Raw genomic sequence first — 22,466 nt, forward strand, 5'->3', positions numbered from 1 at the left:
AGTTATTTTTCACAGCATAATTTTGAGGTTGGATGAAATAACACATCGGTGTGCAAAGTTTCGGTGAATTAGTATTATTATTGTATGTATCTTTCATCCCTGCAGTGTTTATATCTGCAGCAACAGTTTTTTTTTTATGTTTGCAAAATAATTGAAATAATCGTGCAAAGAACAAATGTGATGTAAGTTATTAGACAAAGTCGTAGTCATTATTATAAAATGCTTGTAACACCTTGTAAAGCCGTGTGATTCTGTTCTGATTAACTTCTTCAAACAGTGTCTCTATGTGACGGGACAGAAATACCTCCAGGGTTGCTCAGGAAACCTTCACAATTACGCTGCTTTCCTCTCGAATCCTCGTAGAATATGCAATCAGCTTGTCTCACCTGAACTTAAGTAGATCGTCAACCTTGAGGTTCATAAGGAGAAGGGCAGCGGGAGAAAATGAGGCCGAAACGAGGAGAAAATAAGTGTGAGGCCCAAAAAAAAAAAAGAGGCAGCGTGCATGAGTAGAAATCTATTTAGCTTCCTCCCTGTTTGCCCCTCCCTTCCCAAGGATGCAGATAACATGAATAATTTTGCGACTTTGTTGGGAAAAACTTTCTAAAGTGTGGCAAGGCAGACTGGAGATGATAAATTATTCAAACGTTTCATCGGAGCCATGCCGCTTGCGTAGGGCAGGCCTCTATAATATGCATGTAAGAAGACATGATGAAACAACTCCATAAACAGTAGAGAGCGAGAGAGTGTTTGGGGAGCGCAGGGCGGGAGGATGGGGGGGCGATACAGAGACAAGTAACTTTGACTCTGACTCTGTGTAGGCCCTCGCGCACGAGGCCTCCATAATATATACATCTGAGGACACTCAATGAAAAGGGTTCGTGTGATGTGGGAGAGGGGTTGGGCAGATTAAGCCAGAGATGAGGACGCCGGAGAGAGGGAAGAAAAAAGCGGGAAACGAGGTGTTAAAGAAAGATGTCCTGCCATGGTGAGCGCGCTTGTGTTTGTGTGAGGGACGAGGACAGAAGGGTATTCAACAGGCAAAGAAGAAACACTGTTCTTAAGCAAAGAGGAAGGAGAAATATGCATTTCAAAAAGAAAATGTGATGTGAGGGAATGCATTGGAGTAAACCTCTAGATTGTCTGTTGTCCTAAGGTGAACGGAACTCAGCTTTTTTCTTCTTCATTTCTACCCTGTGATGTTTAAATTCTGATGCTCAAAGCAAACCTCATGTGACGTTTATTTTCAATAGACGAGGGTTCATTCGAATTCACGGGATTCAGAGCATTGATGGAGCAGCAAACAACTACGTGCTTTGTAAAGATATAGTGGAGTACTGTCTTTCTTTGCGGAGAATTAATTTACAGAGCCAGACCGTCCGCATGCATGTACATTTAGTGCATTTTAGTGCGAGAAATCGTGGTGAAAAAGCATAGCTCCACCCCCACTTCCCCCTCAGGTAAACACTGATAACACTTAGTTTGTAGCTGCCGGCCACCGACTCAGTTGCCGCCATGTCGAGAGCTATATAGAGGCAATCCAAATGCTCCAAATCATGTAAATTGCTCCGTTAAACACTTTTTCTAAAGACTTATTTTTGCTTATTTGAAGAAATAGGTAATTTGATGTTGTTCTATTACAAGCACCAACACTAGAACGGCTAAAATGTAGCAGTACATCATTTGCAAAGTTAGGACTTAACTGAAGGTGTATCTAATCATGATGCAAACTGCAGAGTCCAAACAGTGTAAATGTATCCGAATGGTTTCTTTTAAGTGTCCAGTGAGCCGCCATTGTTCGCCAGTTGGACGGACAAAACCCGGTAATTGGTGCTCTCTGTGTTGCACGGCAGTTGCACTCAGTCCTGAGTGGCCCACTCTTCCGCCACGGCCCATTTCCTGTCTCATTTTCTATCTTTTAAGGAGTCCATATGAGCCGAAACAAAAAACAAGGTGAGCATTATGCTACATCAGTAATAAGTGGAAACCCTCCAAATGGCCCCTTTCCTTGGCCTGTTTCCTGAACTGAGTATGGAAAAGAACAAAAACAACAACAACAACAAAAAAAAACCAGCAAGGCTGGAACACGGAACATTTACCTTTGCAGTATATGCGTAGCATATTCAAACTGATCCTAAGGAGAAAAGCATGGACTCAATAGAGCAGCATATGGGGTCTGCATTCAACAACAAAATCAGACTTGAATGAATCGACTTGTTGCCGCGATTTCTGAAGAATGGGAAAATCATGCAGTTACGGCGGTTAATTTATTCCTTGTCTTCATCGAGTGAGGGAGCTGGGCGAGGGAGGGGAGTAAAGGAGCAGGGCGGCATTGATTGTATGTATTTATCTCCCGCTGGTCAGCAGTCTGCCTTGTTGCTGTGCACTGGAAGGTCATTCTCAACATTGAATCCCCATTGATCTCCTCTTTACAGCCTCCTGAGACACCCCCAGCCCTCCATTATGAGAGCGATCACACACACTCAAAGCGTGCACCAATAAACACGCATGCACGCTTGTGAATAGAGCGGCGCGAAACCCCGCGGCGCGAGTACATTAGCACGTTTTTGCACTGGGGCATGCACGTCATTATGAATGCATAAACAACCTCACGCGCTCACACTTTTTCCCAGCGAGGGCCCCCGTCTTCACACTCTGAACACTGATCGGTAGAAACCAAGTTTAGCGCTGGCTCTCTCCATAATTCCTTGTACTGCGCCTCCTAACTGCGTGTAAGAGCATGCATTAATTCAGACATCATTTAATAAGACACGCAGCCAGACTGCCTTGACCACTCCATAGAAAGGTGCTGAAAGGCAATTACGCCGGGCAAATAGCCCTTCAGGCTCCAGGGGCCTAAGCCGTTCCATCCAGAGGAAGGGAGGATGAGGAGAAGGAGGGAGGGGAGGGGAGGTGGACTCTAAACAGCAGAGTTGAAGGAGTCACCCTGGGTTACACAGTGTTCCTCGCCCTTTCAGTCGCACGCAGTGGCGGTGCATCTAAATGATTCGACCTGCAAACTGTAGTCGCGACCTCCTCCGACCCGGGCGGGAAATGGTTCAGAACTAGCCGTCAACACAACAATGGCACATTATCACCTCGTAAAACTATCGTTGCAAGCGCGTTAGCAAGCGGCTGCGTATGTGTGCATCGGGCAGGCCAAGGGGAGTAAGGTAGCACTTTATATTAACTACACACTATTTAGCATTAGTTAAGCATGAGTACACACTTAAGTCAACATTCATAAAGCATTGTTCCAACATGAACACTCATTAGCAACTCATTAGTATGCAATTCATAAACGCAGTTATAAATGTTTTATTCTTGATTAATAAGCTTGACTATTATGCATTTCATGATTGGGTTTTCATACTTTAGAAATATGCAAACCTATTAAGTAATTTATATATATTGCAAACCAATTATTAAGGACTTATAGATGATGCACTAATGGTTAACATGTGCTTTATAAACATGTTTTATATAGATTAATTCAGGTGGTTACTAGTTGTTAGTTAAGTATTTGTTAAGTATCATGTTGGAACAATGCTTTATAAATGATGAATATGTTTTACTAATGCTAAATAGCGTGTAGTTATTATAAATACAATATTTTCTCTCCTTTTATTTGCTCTGTTTTGGTCTCCTCCACCTACGACACAGTGTTTACCGGCTAGCTAATCTTTTCTGCATGCGACCCGCTCGGCATCCGAACAGCCGACAGTTCGTCAAAGCTTTTAGTGAAACGCAGCTGACTGCTGTCGCGTTTGAGGGTTAATGTGTGCGTGACTCCATTGGCAGATTTGGGTCCCTGAGAGGAGATGAACCTTTTCGACAGCAGCATCGTGTAACTGGGTCGCCAATGAAGCAAGAAAAAAACAACAACAACAGAGGTTGAAGTGTCCTCAGCCCGTCATCATAAGTGGATGTCCTGTGTGAAAGCGGTATCGGTTCCTGTTCCCTCCAGACACTCCTGGCTCCGCTCTTGAGGAGTGCATTACGATTAAAGTAAAGCGGCTCGGGGGTGGGGAGTGGGGGCGGATGAAAGAGAAGGCTGGCAAGTGGTACAGTAAAAGGCAAGAGGCATTTACAGTATGTAAGGCTCAGCATAATATCATTAGAGATATATTCCTTTAAAGGTGCAGATCAAGGCAGTCTTCACAAGTTATTACTTTGGTCGACTAAAGCCCGGAACGTTTTTTGCAACTCTGCAGACAATTTGAACGGCACTCGTGTATCCAGGACCATTTCTAAAAGTTTTTTCCCTTGGTTTGTTTTTTAATTCTGCAGAAACACGCAGACACCATAGGGGGGTGGGGGTGGAGCAGTCATAATTGAAAAATCGTGACAGCACAGATGGTGCTTTTCCTTTTTCCTCCTCCTTCAAGTCATTTTGCAGAATTAATTATTAGAGGAAGATTAGTGGCTGTAAGTATTCCTTATGTCACAACAACAGAAAAAAGCATTCATCATTGTGAATATTAAAATGAATGGATATTAAAAGCATTACCAATATGCCAGGGTATTCCATGTGAAGATTTAACGGAATCACATCAGCCTGTCCAATAAATTTAGCTGGGAAAAGTACTTTTTCCTTCTTTTTACCCATGGTACTCGATAGAAAACAGGTCATTGTGAATGGCAGGAGGAAGGTGGGGGAAGGGAATAGGGAATAGGGACTAGGGAATAGGGAATAGGGTTGAAAGTGGGACCTACCATTGTTGCCGAAGTCCAGCGAGTACTTGACCACGTGGTAGTTATTCCACACGTACAGCAGGTTGTCCCTGGGGTTGTAATCCACTGCGGCGATGTACTGGTAGGAATTCGGGAACGGTATGCCGACCGCCACCTCCTTGCTCTTATCCGTGTTGTACATGTAGTCGATTTTGTTCCCCGTCCCTTCATTGTCGTCGTCCTCGTAGACGGTCTTGACCACGTACAGGACTCCGCAGATCATGAAGGCGTTGGAGGCGGAGCGCTTGTCGTAGGTGGTGTCCCACGAGCCCTCGATGCGCAGGGTGTAGGGGTTGAGCTGGCTCACCACCACGCGCCCGTTGTTCTGCTCCGTGGCGTAGATCACCCACAGCCCGTTCTCGTCCACCGCCAGGTCGATGTCCGACTTCCCCCCCCAGCGGTACGGCGACGTGTCGTGGTAGTTGGCGTTGGCGATGATGGCCTCGCCGCTCTTGATGCGGGTGCGCAGGTCGAACTTGACGATGTTGCGGGTGCGCTCCTTGTTGAAGAACAGCGCGCCGTCGTAGACCACGAAGCCGGTCCCGTCCACGCGGTGCGGCAGCTTGTAGGTGGTGGTGGGACGGCCCGCGATGAAGTCCTCCTTCGACGAGTACTCCGTGAGCGTGTCCGTGCGGTACGGCGTCCAGGGCATGTAGTAGATCTTGTCCGAGGCCTGCAAAGGGTCTTTGCACCAGGCGCCCGACTGGTGGTCCGACTCGAAGAGGTGCTCGCTTTGGTACACTCCTCGCAGAATGCCGGGGCAGAGAAACACTGAAGGAGCAAACAGCAACGCATTAGACCCATCTTTACGCTTGTGAAATGCCAACCATTCTCTCCTCATCCTTTCTGACAGTGCCCGGGAAGCGTTTTTTTTGTGCCTCGTTTTATAAATGTCGAATTGTGTTGCAACTCGAGCTTAACCGCCAGTGAGTGACGATGACACGATAGGCTTACTGTGTTGTGATTCGGGTGTTGTATAGTTACTGTCATTCTTAAGAGCGGCAACAGCATGCCTCCCATTCAACAGATAATGCCCCGCTCTCGCAGCTAAGAGAAAAAGAGAAAATGGCACATTTTGTTCTGCTCCCCTCCCCTTTCCCTTCAATTCCCTGCATCTCCCTCTCTCCCTCCCTTGCTCCTCATTAGTCTCATAGCTGTTTCTTCCTTTTCCCTTCCTTTTCTATCTCTGTCAGGAGCAACCAACTGTGGAGCCGAACACGCCTTTTATCGCCTGCTGTTTCTGCAATTGTTACAATAATTCATTTCCCAGTCGGTTCGCGGTATTCCCATCTTTGAATACCGGGGTCATGTTTTTTACGAGTGATGTGGGAGACGTAGTAAATTCTGGCAAAGGCGGTGCGAACCGGAGTCACTGGGACCTTTTTTGTAATTTAACTGGAATGTTGTCCCATGCGCACCAGATGTGCATTGTGGTTTCCCCATCCGTCCCCAAGAACAATTTCCGATACAGCGAAAAAAAAAAAAAAAAGGGTGGGCGTGGAGGAATGTTGATTGAGTTTTCATTGGCTGTTTCAAAGCACTGGCACCATTTCCATATCATGGGGAAGCATTTTGAAATATTAAATGTCAATGCAGTTCTCTGTTCATTGGCCCCTCGTAAAAAACGTGCTCGACCCGCGGAGAGTTTGTTAAGTGACATTCTGCGCGATAGCATGAAATAATATGGGCGCGGAGTGAGTCTAATGAGAACCAGTGTTTCTAAATTGCCTCTATACACTGAGATCAAGCGGTCTTAAAATAGGAGTAGTGACTTTGAAAGGGATGTCATTCCACCACGAGGTACAAAACGCCTCAGGCGCTCGCATCAAAAAGTGACACCCACAACCCCGGGTCTTTTTTCCCTCTTTTTATTGGCGCGTGCGTGAATGTGGAACGTGCTCGTTTCACAGGCTTACCTTTTTGTTCCACTTCTGCACGAGCCATAGGCAGATAGATTTGAAGAGGGGGGGATAAAAAGAAAGAGAGAGAGACAAGAGACAAAAATAGATTAATGATGCAATCATAAGGAAATCATGATAATACAATCTCGGATCTTCAAAATCATTCTCATATTTCATCCTAACCTTGTGAGAGCGCCAGGATGCTCTCCATGTGTGATCGGTAACAGCATTACGTAAGCGTCTGAGGAGCGGGGCAGCTCTCTGACAGTAATGCATCTCGCATATGTCACAGACACACACGCACACGTATGAGCGGGGGCACACACGCGTGCCATGCAGACGCTGAGAGATCGAGAGGAATACTGATGGCAAAACCACCGTTCACAGTAGCTACGGCGACCCTATTGCGCGGGGCGAAAACAGATAACGAGCTCTTTAATGTATGCTAATAGCGGCAGGGCCACCGAAACCGGAAAATTGATCTGATCGCGCCAAAACGCTTCCTCGGCGTGTCACCCCGCCCTGCGCGCCTCCGTGTATGAGCCGACTGGGAGCAATGGTTTGCTTCAACACCCCTCCTCTCTCGTAACACCCAAGTGAGGGGGGGTCTGTAACATCCCAAACCGCTATCCCTCAGAGCTTCCCACAACGTGCACACTCGCTCGGAGGCCTCTTAAACATATGAATTCCATTCCACCTTGCTCCCTTGGGTGGGGGGGATGTGAACATGGCAGAAACCTAATCCTGCAGGCAGTGCCCTCGTGTCTCTCAAGACCGTTAGGGACCTGCTGAATGGAACTGGTCCCCCGAGAGAGGAGGGGAGAGGAGGGGAGAGGAGACGGTCCTCAAAGGAATACACATTTGGAAGGACTTCCGGATGGCACACATTTATTTATATTTTTATATATATATAGCACCAGCATTGTACGGCCTATGCATAAATCCTTTGAATCCAAAACTCATCAACAGCCTGGAGACGTGTTTATATACAAACAAGTGTGACGCGCAGAAACATGCAAGCACACACACACACACACACACACACACACACACACACACACACACACACACACACCTCGGCTGTTCGGCTCATGAAAAATGCATGGTAACTGGTGCGGCTTAGCACATCTCCCCGATAAATAAGCAATCTCTGGGAGGAGATCGTGTTAAACCTAAAACAAGCGTGTGTGTGTGTGTGTGTGTGTGTGTGTGTGTGTGTGTGTGTGTGTGTGTGTGTGTGCCGTTACTAGTGAAGATATAAAACGGTTCACCACAAGGAAGCAGTTCCCCTGTGAGAGAAAGCAGATAGTGTGTCCGTGCCGAGCATTGGAACGACGGATATTGATGTGGCGAACGCACACACACACACACACACACACACACACAGACACACACACGCATACATTTAAACAATACAAAGAGACGCGTTGTGGTTGAGGTGACGAGGATTAATGACACACAACAACAAGGACTTCGCATCACCTGAGATTCTTCGACAACCTTCCCAGACACGACAAGACGGGGGCAAAAAACCCCGCGCAGTTCAAGGTTGACAGCGGCTAATAGATTTCAAAATGAAAAAAACAAGTGTGGCGGCAACAAGTACACCAAATGGCAAACAAAATGTCAAACAAAATGTCATTCAATTTGTGTCGCAGCTTGTTGTTTCGCCGGATTAAGGGACGCCTCCCCCGCCGGTGACCTCATTGGGAGATTTGGTTTTGATCTCCGTGACAGGGGTAAGAAATGAACGGGTTCTGTTGTGTTGCTTCACAAATCGAAGCCGTTCATTTTTTCGGTGGATTTCTGGATTTGACAGAGTGGATATACAGCCGTAGGTCGGAAAGGTCGTCCCAAGGTCGGGCCGGAGCGAGCGAGGAGAGGCCTTTCTGACGGGTTAGCAGCGGGAGAGAGAAACGAAATACTACGACGACTCAAAATGTCCTCGTTTTCAGGAAAAGCTCCAACGAGAGAGACTGTCTTTGAACCGATGGTTTGCAGGACCACTTAGACTGCACTGTTGACGAGCTGCTGGTTTCCTTCCTAGCAGGGCTTTGGAGGAATATTAGAAAACAACAGCACCAACAGAAGCGCTCTGCTGTGACAGTGTGTCGCCTGTCTCGTTTTCATATTCGTTAAAAATCATCTAAATATTCATTAGTATCCGCGGTTATAGTTTCTTCCAAACTTTAATCACATGAACAGCTCGGATACCCCCTCTCTCTCTCTCTCTCTCTCTCTCTCTCTCTCTCTCTCTCTCTCTCTCTTTCCTTTACACAGCAGCGTAAACCCGACTGTGGCGCGGCGTAAAGACAATTAGCATTTTTATTGAAAGCATATGGTTTAATAAGTAGGTATTCGTCGAGGAGGAAAAACTGTGTGTGTGTGTGTGTGTGTGCGTGTGTGTGTGTGTGAGCGTTGGAATGCCCGTGTTCCCAGCAGACGAGCGCCCACCAGTCTCTCTGATCTCCGATCAGCTCAGCCCGGCTAAAGCCCAAGGTCATCCATCGGAACACGGACCACTTTCTCCCCCCGCCCCTCTCTCCATTATTCTATTATTCCTCTCCGTCCTCTCCTCCTCACTTGCTGCCGTCCTCGCTCGCCCCTTGTCCTCGTTCTCTGTCACGTCCTCTGTAAATCCCCCTCAAACCCAAAACCCCTGTCCACCTCTCGCGCCGTGTCCTTTTTTTCTTCATTATCAGCTAATTCATTCTTTCTGTTCTTCGTCTGCTGCCCTCGTCTAACCTATTTTCTCTCTATCTCGGTTTCGGCCGTCGCTCTTGCTCCCTTTTCGCTTCAGTCTCTCTCTCTCTCCCCTCTCTCTCTCTCCTTCTGTCTCTTTTGGTTCCTGTCCATCTCTCCCCCTCGCCGTCTCCGGGAAGCGTGCAGTCTCCTCGCATATGTGCACACGCAAACACACGCACGCACAAGGACAGAATCCTGGCTCTGGGCAAGTGTTTCCACGACAACACACACACACACACACACACACACACACACGTGGCCCTTTCTCATGTTATCACGATGAAGTTATTCCAAGGGTCCAATCTGACAGAAGTCTTTAATTGGACAGACAAGAAGGTGATTTTATCTTTTAATTAGCTCTCCTACTGAGCCACGTCTATTGTCTAAAATAGACTGCATGGGTATTGCATAACATATCACTGGCTTTTCTGATTAATACACTAAATGAGCTAGTAGGCTAATTGCTTCATAACGACAGGCGGAGAGACGGGGGGTTGTTCGCTGCATGAAGATGAGGAAATGGATAGACACGATCCCAAGCGTTCCCAGACCCCCTTTTTCTTTTTTCTTTTCCCCACAGATGACCACGAATGATACGCTGCTAATCGTCGTCTATCTTTTCTTCTTCTTTCTTTTTTTCTCCTGCAGCATTAGCGCATCTGTGGAGATTAAAACGCATCTGCCTCGGAGAAGTACTTTGTACAGTAGCGTGCTAATGTATTGGATATTTATAGTCCGCCCACAGTGCCATGAACAAGTATACACAGGTGGCTAATTACCGCCAGAGCTAGCCGGGCTAGTTTTGGCACACGACCGCCACGCAGTCTCGTACCGCACTTGATTTTAGCTTTGGAAAAGAGCCAAAGAAACCTGCAGTGTAAAAGGGAGGAGAGATGAAGAGCTGTGAAGTTAGAGCGAGCCAAAAAAAATCTTCAAGGAAACAAAAAAAAAGGAGAGAGGGAGGGGCGGGGGTGCAAAATTTTCCCCAGAAAAACTGAGCCGCACATAATTTAATTAGCTGTTTTACAACCCACTTTGAGATTTGTTTACAATATCCGTGTGGAGTGGAAACGTCCGTTGCTGAGAGGGGAAGCACATCCGCAGCATTAAGCGGCGTCTCTTTGGCGTCTCCGTGCAGTCGAGTGTCTGATAGCGACCTCAAGGGCTCAGAGGTCGGGGGGGGCATCAGGTGTTCCCACGCGACAACCAGCGCTACCTGCCGCGCTAAAACGTCGAAGGGGGAAACTACTTGACTTACGGACGTCCCGTCGAGCCTCCAGATATAAATGCGATGATTTGTTGTCGAGTGTTTTAGGAACGCGTCGGTTGGAGTGCGCACTCACATATTTCAGGAAGACGAGCCTCCCCCCCCCCCCCCCCGCTATTGATCCCCTTTTTGATTTATGGCAACATTTTGGAGATGCATCGCCGCTTAACGTCTCTTTCACAACAACGCCGCTGACAGCATTGATTTGCCGCGTGCAGCGCGCCTCGATCGCGGACGGGCTGGATCTCCGGTCTGACGTGTCAGCGAGCCTAAAGTATCTTGTTCACGAAGGACACGATTACGCCCCTTCAGGGGAAATTGATTTCATGAATATTTTAGGGATGCGCTATGAGGGGCTTGAGTTCGAGTTATTCTGAGACGAAACGATGTTCAGTGTGGAGTCATGGTGTCCAAGAACTAGTTGAGGGTTTGAAGTCAATTGTTGGAGGGGGTCATATTTTGAGAAAACAATTGCCAACAATCTCAATTTGCGAGACTATAAAGTCATACTAAATGTATGACTTTCAACTCTCGCAAATTTGAGAAGGAAAATAAATCTGATATTCTCTAAGGTTGAAGTGGCAACATTTATTCTAAAATCCCCCAAATGTACGAGAAACAAATATACTGGGGATGTTCTCAGAGACTGCGGCGAAGAGAAACCGCACATTCTCGAGATTATAAAATCATGAATTTTCCTTGAGAAGAATCGACCTGCAACGGCCCGAACGAGTTTCACCTATGATTTTTTTTATACTTCATATTTTTCTTTGCGACGCTGAGCGACATCTCACATGGCTGAACACACCCGCAGGAGGCCAAGCAGGTAGCGCATCACGCCGTGCTACCTGATCCAGACCGACACTTAGTCAGTACACCGACCTGCTAATGTACTGTCAAAGGCTCTCTCTCTCTCTCTCTCTCTCTCTCTCTCTCTCTCTTTCTCTCTCTCCCTCTCTCTATAATACTCCATCTCTCTCTTTCTCTACCTTCTCTTCCCGCCTCTGTTAGCTGAGCTCTCTAATGACTTCGGTGTTCAGACGCTGTCTATTTTTGCTGTGTGTGTGTGTGTGTGTGTGTGTGTGTGTGTGTGTGTGGACGTTACCCTGGCGGCCCCATTGTTTATCAGATCCGCATGCAACTCATCTTCCTTCACCCTGAGTTGTTCCTGAGCTCTACCGCTCCCTTCCAGCGTTTCATCTACAAGCTTTTTTCTTTTCTTTAAGTGACGGAGCACGCAGAGAAGTTTCAAACCCGAAAGAAAACACACACACACACGCACACACACGCCGACACACTCGCGTTGTGTGCGGCGTGCGAGTGCGTGTGCGTGCCCCGGGCGAGCAACGTGGTGGGGGCATTAAGCAGGTATCAGGTTGTGTTTCCATCTGCTCCAGAGAGGGCTCTGATAGTCCTATTATTTAATCTGCTGGTCATTCTAGACGCCAGGCAGGAGCCGTTTAGCCGGACATAATTGAATGCTTCAGTGTGGGAGATCACCTTGGCCGTCTGCAGGCATCGTCGTGCCAGGCCTGTCCGCTCAGACAAAACAGAACAAATTAAAAAAAAAGTTTCTGTGATTTTCTGCAGCTCGGAAATTTAAGTAAATAATAGGAAAATACAAAAATCTGTTAAATCCAGTCATTTGTTATTGTAGGAAGATGGAGGGGGAGGGAACACAAGTTTACCCAGTGCACATACAACTCATTATGCTTAAGGAGAAGCTAATTTACTTTGGTTTTCTTTTTCTCGAGAAGACACAAGGCAGTTGACTCGAAACAAGATTTCACTCCAAATTTCTTCAGAACGACCGCGCCTCAATCCACTTTCCATTCTATCTTTGGCAGAAAAGTAAGATTTACAGACAGCCCTAAATTGACTTTGGATGAATCCTAACTATTTTATCTCAACTCTGCATGTCCTCCTTTCTTTTATGACTTCCACCGCGGAGATGTTTGTAGCGAGCAAAAGAAGAAGAAGAAGAAGAAGAGACGGCAATAAGACGTGCAGTGCTTCACGTGTACAGAAATAGACACATTTCTGCTTCACAGCTCCCACGCAGCCTCTTGTGCTGCGTCTGCGAGCTCGTTCGATGTAATATGGAGCAGTTTGAAAGTATTCAGGGCGACATTAGACATGCAAAAACTGATTGTCATCTATTTTCATCTGAAGGTTATGCTTGGAATCTGCCACTCAAGGTGCAGTAAGTCTATTATTCGATTGAGAAAGTTTTTTTTTTTTTTTACTACATTCAATGCTTGTACTTTTATGTCCCTTTATAGCTGTTCTATAATTTTAACATAAACCATTATTATTATCATTCATTATTTTGGTAAGGTTTACCACAACATGTGGCAAAAAAAAATCTACTGTCACTGCCGCGTGAACAAAGTGAATTTGAATGCCTCTTTTGATAGAAAACTAGAAACCACTTGAGATTTAGTCACAGAAGTTGCATTTTTTGCTTTGCCGTTGGACAAATCCTCCAAGCAGGAATGCCGTGTTAAATAAACATCAAGGGCAAATAGACGTCTTTAATTCTCTTAGTCTCCACCCTGAATCCTCATGCATTTATTATGCAATGAGCTGTAACCTAGATTTTGGGGGGAAACTATGCTGGATAGAAATAGTTTTTTAAATGAAAGTTTCACAGTTGTTGGTAAATTTAGCAACTATGTCCCATGGACGTTTCCCTCCAGTGAATTCGACCTCCCAGTCTGTTATTGCGCGGTCAAAGGTCAAGTCACCATCTGCTGTCACTGGAGCCCATCCGTCCTTCCTCCCTCGGAGTTTCCCACAGAACGGTGCGATTAGAGTTTCCCATTCCCAAAGGGGATGTGACTTTTGATAAATCGGTATAAAAAATGTCAGGCTTAGAAAAGAAAGAAAAGGCACGTATTGAGATCTTAAAGATGTGATGATTTCCAAGACGTCTGCGTTGACATCCAGGATGAATGTTGCCACTGAAAGACATGGACTGTATTTAAAAAGTGGACGAGGTCACAGTAAGGTCATTCATTGGAGTGTGGACTACGGTCCTCATTTTCATCAAATTTTCGTCGCCATCTTGGTTTTTGACCTTTGCCATCTTGGCGAAAAATCAACCAGAAGGGTCACGAGAGGCTGCAGCTAAGTTCAACCGAACGCTGCATACGAAAATTTTAAGCAATTCAAATGTTACAATTGTGTTCTTAGATGAAAACAAGATCGCCCTTTGTTGGACCCATCCACCTCCCCTTCTGCCCGCCAGGTGTGGGGTTTAGAGGCCTTTATACGTATAAAGGGAAAAAACATGTATGGGAGAAATTACGAATTACAAAAATACGAATGCTGGATGAGACCAGCCTGACTCAAACATATAGCACAGAGTGCCATTACAGGGATAAGAGGTACTTACTGTATGGGACGCACTCATATTGGACCTCCAGGTACTTGTACGTGCCGGGACAGGGGTCGGGGAAGACGTCGGGCCCGGCCACCACCGCACACTGCGTACGGTTGTTGCATCTGTCAGGGGAAGCGACACACATGTTAGCTCAACACATTCAGATGCACAGACGCAGTAAATGCTCAGGAGTCTTTTTTTAAAAGGCCAAAGCACTCAATAAAACCCCACACAGACACGCTACATACACCGAGATGTATTTTATCCCCTCGTTCGGTTCACTGCACTCACCCTGACGCTCGAGTGTCACCGTGGGTTTAAAGGACCCTTTGGGTTGACAAAAGAGCCGAAAGTGTGTCCTTACTGGTACACCTGGAGTGGACATTACACTAATGGAATCCTTGAGTTGGAGCGAGCCCAAGGTGGCCCACAATGGCGACTGAAGAGCGGCTGTGGGAGGACACTTCTGCTGCGTGTGTGTGAGTAACAGTGAGAACAATAACCTATGGCTCCAACAGTATTTTGCTCCAGACTCCAGATAATTAATTTTAATTATCAAGTGTCCTCTGACACACAAAAAGTAAGTATTCCTCACTCTCGCTAACGCGTGTTGGCAGCACAGCGCGTGGCTGTGGGGGGTTTGTGGGTCCATGCATGTGTACAGTAGATGTGCGCCTATAAAAAATGCACACGTGACATTTATGTGATAGTAATTAAACATGCTGCGGGCCTCACAGCCCAAGATGATTTGTCGGCGGACGGCTGGAGCCCATAAATGATCACGACGGATGCTCGTGACGACGACGGGATGCTGCCGCGCGCCGAAGTGCCACTTTGTCTCAGTGACCCGTCCTGGTTTAAATAATTCATTGAAACAACGCGAGTGAAGAATTGCGTCACGTGTGGGGACCAAATGCCCCACTTCAAGAAGGCCGGCGAGTATTTTCTTTCAATTAGTACAACCCTCCCGCCTGTCCCTCTTTTTCCCGCCGCACCTGTCAAACAGACGACATTTACATTTTTTTTAAATTCTCCCATTGAGTTTTTTTTTTTTTTTTTTTTTTTTTTTTTAATGAGCGTGCTCAAACCCCTCAAGTCTCTTTTCTTACAGTATCGTTCCATTTTGCATAATGGAATATGCATGAGAGCTAATTTAATTTTAGGTTCAATATTCACTTAAAAACACAGAGAGCCAATGTAGCCACACACACACACACACACACACACACACACACACACACATTGGTGTGTATCGGTGGTCAAAGCGAGAGGCGTAATGTAAGTTCAAAAGGTTTTAAAACTCCTATGTGTCGCGCTGCCTGTCATATTCTAATAACAATACCCGCCAGTCTCCTCTCCTCCCTCCCTCCACTTCTTCTTTTCTCGCCTCTCTGCTTTTTAATTTCTTGCCCCGGTGCCTTCATCATCGGTCACCTGTCATCAGTGCGAGTTGTGGCAACTTTGCTCGCAACACGTGACCGACGGATGCGACTGGCTGGCCCACAAAGGTGAATCAGAGCGCACACAAACACAAACATGGAAAGGCCTCGCGGAGAGCGGGAACAAAATATCCTATCCAATATCCTGTAGTTATGATGTCATCACAACAAAAGTGCTGCCTCAGGCGTTGTGTGTAGGAATACATATGTCCACACACAAACATTTAGATGGGGGGGGGGGGGGGGTTCTTGGTATGCTTATAATACAAATAAATAAATAAATACATTTTAAAAAGCCGAAAGAAGAATGGAGGATGAAATAAATAAGCCAAATGACACAAAAGGGCAGCGAGGTCAAGAAGTGAAATGCAACACAGAAAAAAAAAGGAGAAGAAGAAGCAGGGACCAGACAGTGTTGGATAAAGAAGCAGATGTGTTTTTGAAGAAACTTTGGGTTGTTGCACTAGCTGTGGGTATTCGTGTGTGTTCCTACTTTATGCTACAGGCAACAAAATAAGAGAGAGAGAGAGCGAGAGAGAGAAGTCTGTTCTCTGGGACTTTCACGGTTGAGTCATGACGCACCAGAGGTTATTGACTGCTATTTAAAACAGAGGGTATGGAGCAAAGATTCGACATAATCTCGCTCCGCTATCGCTCCCTCTCCCTCCATCTATTTCTGTCGGCGCCACCTTTTATTTCTCCTCCCGTCACCCCGCACTCCTCTAAGCCAAGATAATAAACCAATTTCTCCCTCGGTCTCTGTCTTCATCCGAAACCCGCCGAGGAATTATTCCTCTCCGTTCCTCCGTCTCTGTCCCTCATTCCGACTGTCTGTTTATCTGCCTTAAACCCACTTAGCTGCAGTTTTTATTTTTTCCCCCAAAGTCACACCCAGATATATGCGGTGGGCCTCTTATTGCTTGCTTCCCCACTGTTTCTCTCCGTGTCCATCCTCCCTCTAATATCGTTCCTGCCTCCCCCTCGGGGCGTCATCTCCAGCCTCCCTCTCTTCCTCCCTCATCCCTCCATCCTCAGCAAAGCCTGTGCTGACGTCACCGCTCCGTCTGAGCCAGCAGTCTGAGTCAGATCCCAAAAAGACTCCCTCATGTCCCCAGTACCGTCTCCTTCTCCTTCTCACTCTCATTCCGACATGAAACATCAACAAAATCCACCCAATTTATCTCCTCTCTGCGTTTTGACCCACGTCCAAAGGAGACGCAGAACACGAACCGCTCGCAACCTTTTTTATTTTTTATGTCTCCCACCACATTCTTTCAAACCTAAATAGCTCCTAATTTCTTTCTTTTCCCCTGTGTGGTTTTTCTTGGTGTTGGCAGAAATGCTCCTTTTTCTTTTTTCTCTGTTTTTTTTTGTTTTAATTAGCATGACCACATCAAAACAAGGCAGTGGCCTGGATACCGCCTTCGCCTGCTGGCTCTCTTCCCCGCGACGCGCAACACGCGCGCCGACGCACAAACAAAAAGCCGCTCGCTAACAAAAGCCGATGCCACGGCGGGCGGAGAGAGGGGGCGCTGCAGCGGGGGCCGCCGTTGTTATCGCCTCTGATGTATTTTGTTTTTTTCCCACTTTGTTTTGGCAGACCTCCCTTCACTCCCGTCTCGGTCTCCATCTTCTCAGAACACCAACCGACTGACTGAGTGATGGTTTGCGAGTGCGCGCGCATGATGTGATTTGTGTGTGTGTGTGTGTGTGTGTGTGTGTGTGTGTGTGTGTGTGCATCCGGCTGCGTGCACGCTTGTGCTCTAGTGCAGATGTGTTTGGAAAACTATATAATTACAGAGCGGGTGAGAGCTGGGAGCTAATCCTCGTGAGCTGAAAGAGGTGTCTGAGAGTGAGTGATGCACAAAGCCTCGGCGGAACCCACATCCGAATGCAGTCGGGCCGCTCTGCTCCGCGCCGCCGCCGTCATCCGCAGCACTGTGAGTCCACGGAAACTCTCGGGAACGCTGGCCGAGTGTCGCAAAGTCGACTGGAAGTTCTGAAAGCATTCAACGATTCCGCATTCCGCAAATGTACAGTCTTCTAATCTAGAACGCCCGTGCTCATTGTGCGTGCTGTCGCTCAACATACTTTTGTATGAATAAGCACTAGTGGGCTTTTTTTTTCCTCGGATGCACTGAACTGTAATTGCAGGCGACAAGTTTTCAGTGTCTTCAAACTTGCATTCTCTCTACTGACCAGAAGGGGGCAACTCCTTTGTATAGAAGTCTATGAGAAAATGACTCTACTTCTCTCTTGATTTATTCCCTCAGTAAACATTGTAAACGTGAGTTTATGGTCTTAATCTCTAGTTTTAAGTCTTCTTCAATACATCATGATGCTCATTTAGTAAATTATGCTCCATTTAGAGTCAAACCATAAAGAGGAGTATGCTTTAGGGCGGGGCTACAAGGTGATTGACAGGTCGCTGCTGTGGCGTTTTGCGTGTCTTCATGTTAGAACTTTAACACTTTCACTGTGTTCTCACTCCATGAAAGTCATTTGTAACCAGTGTTACTAAAGGGTTCACGTCTTTATCAGCGTTCGGTTGAACTTAGCTCCGCCCCCACATGTCACAGAAAGAAAAGATGATGATGTCCAAACCTCCATACGTAATATCTACTGTCTATGATTACAGAACAGTGGTGTGACTCCCTTGAGTGTCCATTTTATAGGGATTTTTTTCTTATTTCACTTTTACATATTGAAGAAACCAGAGAACAGAGCTCATAACTCATAACTTTGCTTTATAGGCATCGCTGAGCATCTGTTAGCTTCTCTTTTTCAAATGCTACATTCAGACTGCAGGCATGAAGTGGCCTTTTGTGTGAACAGCACAAATCTTCAAATCAAATCTTCAATCTTGATTCGGCCACTTTCATGCCTCAGTCTGAACATACACACCTCAGTCATATCAAAAGAATTCCTGCTACTTTTACGATAGTCCAAATCGGTATTCGGCAAATCTGAGCTGGATGGAGTTTCTTGGTGAATACAAAAACAGAAGACCGCTGCAATACAGGGACAGTGAGGTTTATTATTATTATTGTTATAATTATTCCTCCACACATAACACCACATTAAAGAAATATTATGAACAGCCAGACAAACAAATCGTATCTGAACAAATTAATCCGAATTGAACTCCAAGGCTGGCAGTGTGAACGCCGAGATACCAGCAGGATGGTTGATATATATATTGAGAATATTGAGAAATCTATCTTGTTAGTCATGCAACAGGCGGACCATGCAAAACATTCTGTCTTTCTGCTGTTGACAGTGACGCATGCATGAAACCAGGAGGAGGACGAGGAAATGGAGATAGTTCAGATGAGACTGAAATGATTTGAAATATAACGAGCAGAAGATCAATGATTTTGTGTCAAAATACGAAAGTGTTATTCACATGTGGGGATCATATTTTTTTCCCTTTAATCAAGAATACATTTCGTTATTTTCTCTTCGCTGTATAGAATCTAGTGACCTTGAGGGATTATTTTTTGAATAACATACATCTGATATTTTCTCCGCTGTTTACGGTCATTGAATGTTGCTGCAGTTTGATTTGAGGCCAACAAAAACAGCAGTAGGCAGCACTTAGTTCCACAGATTAAACACAACTTGACAAGAATGAACGCTCGATGATACCGTTATAAATTGCAGCCTAAATTATCTAAAAATATATTTCCCATGGAAATCTGTGAAATATGTTCACAGATTGTAAAGCCCTCAGAGGCACATTTGTGATTTTGAGCAATACAAAATAAATGGAATTGAGTTGAAAAAAAAAAATACTGATAACAAAAAAAACAACTGGGAAAAATCCACTTGTTGGTAAAAAACATGAATTAGAATTCTGTAAATAACAAAAGGAAGAGGGGTGAGATGATTTCAGGAAACCCATTTGACATCAGAAAGAGCAGAGTTACTGTATCTCGCTACAGGATAAAAAGCTGTTAGGCTGGCCATACACACTCACCCTCTCTCTCTCACACACACATACAACACTTATGAGATTCCTCTGCTACTGCCCTCATTTCTGCTTTATTAGCTCCCTGATGTGGTTATACAGACACACACAAGTACAGTAGTGCATGTCGGAGACGGACAAATGGAGTGATGGAAACGATGGAAGGATGCAGAGGAACAGGGATGTAGTAAGTAATTGAGGAGTGACGCAGGAGGTTGTGATGGATGGCGGTAAAAGAAAAGGGAGGAGGAGACAGGTGTGTGTTTGTGTGTGTGTGTTGTGTGTGTGTGTGTGTGTGTATATACGTACGTCTACCACGGGGTAAAGCGCCAGCGCCACCAACACACTACGCTTATAAAGAAAATGACAGATCCGTCTCTCTTGTTCTCTTTCTCCCACACGCCGTCACACACACACACACACACACACACACACACACACACACACACTCACACCGTCACACACACACACACACTAACACACTCCCCTGCATTTCTGTCAGCTCTCCAGCAGCCTGTCAAATGAGCCACAGGTAAAATAATGTTGTTTTTCCCCACTGGGAAAAAAGAAAAATAGAAAAAAAAGCTTTGAAATGTATTACATTATTAATATTTTGGCTGGAGGATGTCATTCTCTCCCATTTTTCTCCTATTCTGAGTGAGCACGTCAAGTGCCATTGTACACACAGTATACAGAGTATACTGTGTGTACAATGAATACCGTATGTATTCTGTGTGTGCTTCCATCAGAACCCCCCACCCCCTTCTGAACCTGCCATCTTCCTGCCAGGTGGAAAAGAAGCGAGTATAATTACTTCCCGTCTGCTTTTTTCTTTTAACTTTTGCTGCAGTCGCCCTTGCAAAGTATACGCACTGCTGCAGAGCGGTGCGCGCTCAATCAGGACATACTGCTTCGTCACACTTTGACCTCTGACCCTCTTGCTCACACATCTGCAGCGCGGGGGATTGTGGGCCGGAGCAGCCACACGCGCATGGCGAGGCTGGCATACTGCGAAAAGAGACCGGGTGCAGTTAGAACATCCTGGTACTTTGGTCGGACTATACTAACCTTTTCCGGCATACTAAGTAGTACGGTATGATGGGTGTTGGAACGCACACTTGATATGTGAAGCATGTTAAAAACAGCGTATTTTGTTGGTGACGGTGAATCACATTTATATTCTATCTGCAGGGACATTATCTTTTAGCTTACTGAACTGTTTCACGAGAAAGGAAAAAAAGAGGGAAAAAAAATGATTGGTAATAATATTTGATGTGTTTTAACACACACACACACACACACACACGCACGCATTATGGCCTCTTTCTCGCAAGCGCGGCTCACGGCAGAGTACAGTTTTCTGAGCTACGCCATCCCTCCTCTCCTCCCCTCCCCTCCCTCGTCCTTCTCCTCTCCTCTTCCACCGGTAACCATGGCAACCTCCACGTCGTCCGATTCCAGGACACGCTCGGGGAGTCTTCCTCCCGATTCCACCCAGCAACATTCCTGCGCCGACATTCCCCCCCCCCCCATTTCTCCCCTGCCTTTTCCATCAGTGTGTCGCGTCGTTCTCCACCGTTTAACCAAAGACCACCCCCAACCCCCCGAAAGCTAAAAGACGAGTAGCGTGTCGGACAGCCGGGTTGTCGCTCTCGGTTGGGCGGGAAAAAAAAGCAGCGAGGCGCTCGACACGCCGCCCCAGACGACGGAGCCACGCCGCACCGAGACACTGTCTCGCAGGATTTAGTCAGACTCACCTCGTGATGCACACATCGAAAAAAGTGTACATGCACATGTGTGTCTGTGTGTGTGTGTGTGTGTGTGTGTGTGTGTGTGTGTGTGAGAGAGCAGGAGTGCTGTTACATGTGTCCTGGTTTAGTTCTGCGCGTCAATGTCAAAGTATCAAAGTCAGTCACTGTCTACGTGTCTGAGGCGCTGATTCACATGGTAGTCTCTGGATGTCAGGCTTGTGTGTGTGTGTGTGTGTGTGTGTGTGTGTGTGAGAGAGGAAGAGAGCCCGGCGTCTAGACCTTTTCCTCAAACGGTTCTCAGGCACCCGCGCGGTTTAGGCGCTCGGCGAAGCATGATAACTAAGGTTAGCAGAGCTGCAGCGGCGGGAGGAGACGGGTCAGACGCCGGCGACTTTGACATGTGGAAATACAGAGGCTCGGGCAGAGCGCCACAGCTGTCAGTCAGGGTGGAGGGGGGGCGGATGGAGAATGGCAGTGACATTTTTTGGGATGACGAGGCTTCAAAGAAAAAAAGAAAAGGAACGCTTGCGTTCGTTTGCTGTCACGTATCTGGAGGAAAGTTCCCGTTCGTGTCTTTCAGGGCCGACTGTGTGCCGGAATCTGTCCATCTTTAAGCGTGTCTGCACTTCTATGTTCTCTCTCAATATATGCATCTTTGTGTGTGTGTGTGTGTGTGTGTGGGCCCTAATTACCGCACTGAGCAAGGGTGACAGTTGGGCCCCCAGGGTGCCGCAGGGCATCTCCTATAACCGTGGTGACTGTATGAGGGTGGAACACACACACACACACACAAACGCGGGTGCACACACACGCACATTAAGTAGGACATTTCCAGATATGACCTCATTCAGCGGGGAAGCAGGGTAGTTAATGGAGAGAGGGGAGACGAAGAGTGAGCAGGCTGAGACGAGAAAAGTCGGGAGCGATAATAACGAGACATAATTGTAAATATCCTGGTGAGTCCACCTCTGCAAGAAATCACACACACACACACACACACACACACAGCTGCAGCCTCGGCACAAACCTCCAATTTAGTAGATAATATTGTTTTTCTGTTCTTGGAATCACTGGGCCGGAATAATGATCAAAAATGTAAGATTCATGTATGGTTTAGAGCGCTCGTTTCTCCATCTGTGTTTACGGAGACAGATGAGAATCAAGTGTGTGTGTGTGTGTGTGTGTGTGTGGGGGGGAGGCGGGGGGCGGATGAAGTGCAGGTATGCGCTGGAAGAAAATACACAAAAAAAGGCGGCAGACTGTTTGACATAGTT

The 22,466-nt window shown here is 46.4% G+C and overlaps 1 protein-coding gene across 1 annotated transcript in view; it reads right to left on the reverse strand.

Annotated features, from left to right (window-relative positions):
- Positions 1-22,466, reverse strand: part of adgrl3.1 (adhesion G protein-coupled receptor L3.1) — a gene marked incomplete at its 3' end in the record, with an annotated part of 77,636 nt that overhangs the window by 50,361 nt on the left and 4,809 nt on the right. Inside the window, exons 2-4 of the mRNA XM_079219251.1 lie at positions 14,045-14,154; positions 6,651-6,665; positions 4,717-5,505 (exon numbers count right to left, since the gene is read on the reverse strand). Of these exons, the coding sequence (XP_079075377.1) occupies positions 4,717-5,505; positions 6,651-6,665; positions 14,045-14,154 (914 nt within the window). The remainder of the gene's footprint in view (positions 1-4,716; positions 5,506-6,650; positions 6,666-14,044; positions 14,155-22,466) is intronic.

Source organism: Taurulus bubalis, assembly GCF_910589615.1.
Source record: "Taurulus bubalis genome assembly, chromosome: 6".
Lineage (NCBI taxonomy): Eukaryota > Metazoa > Chordata > Actinopteri > Perciformes > Cottidae > Taurulus > Taurulus bubalis.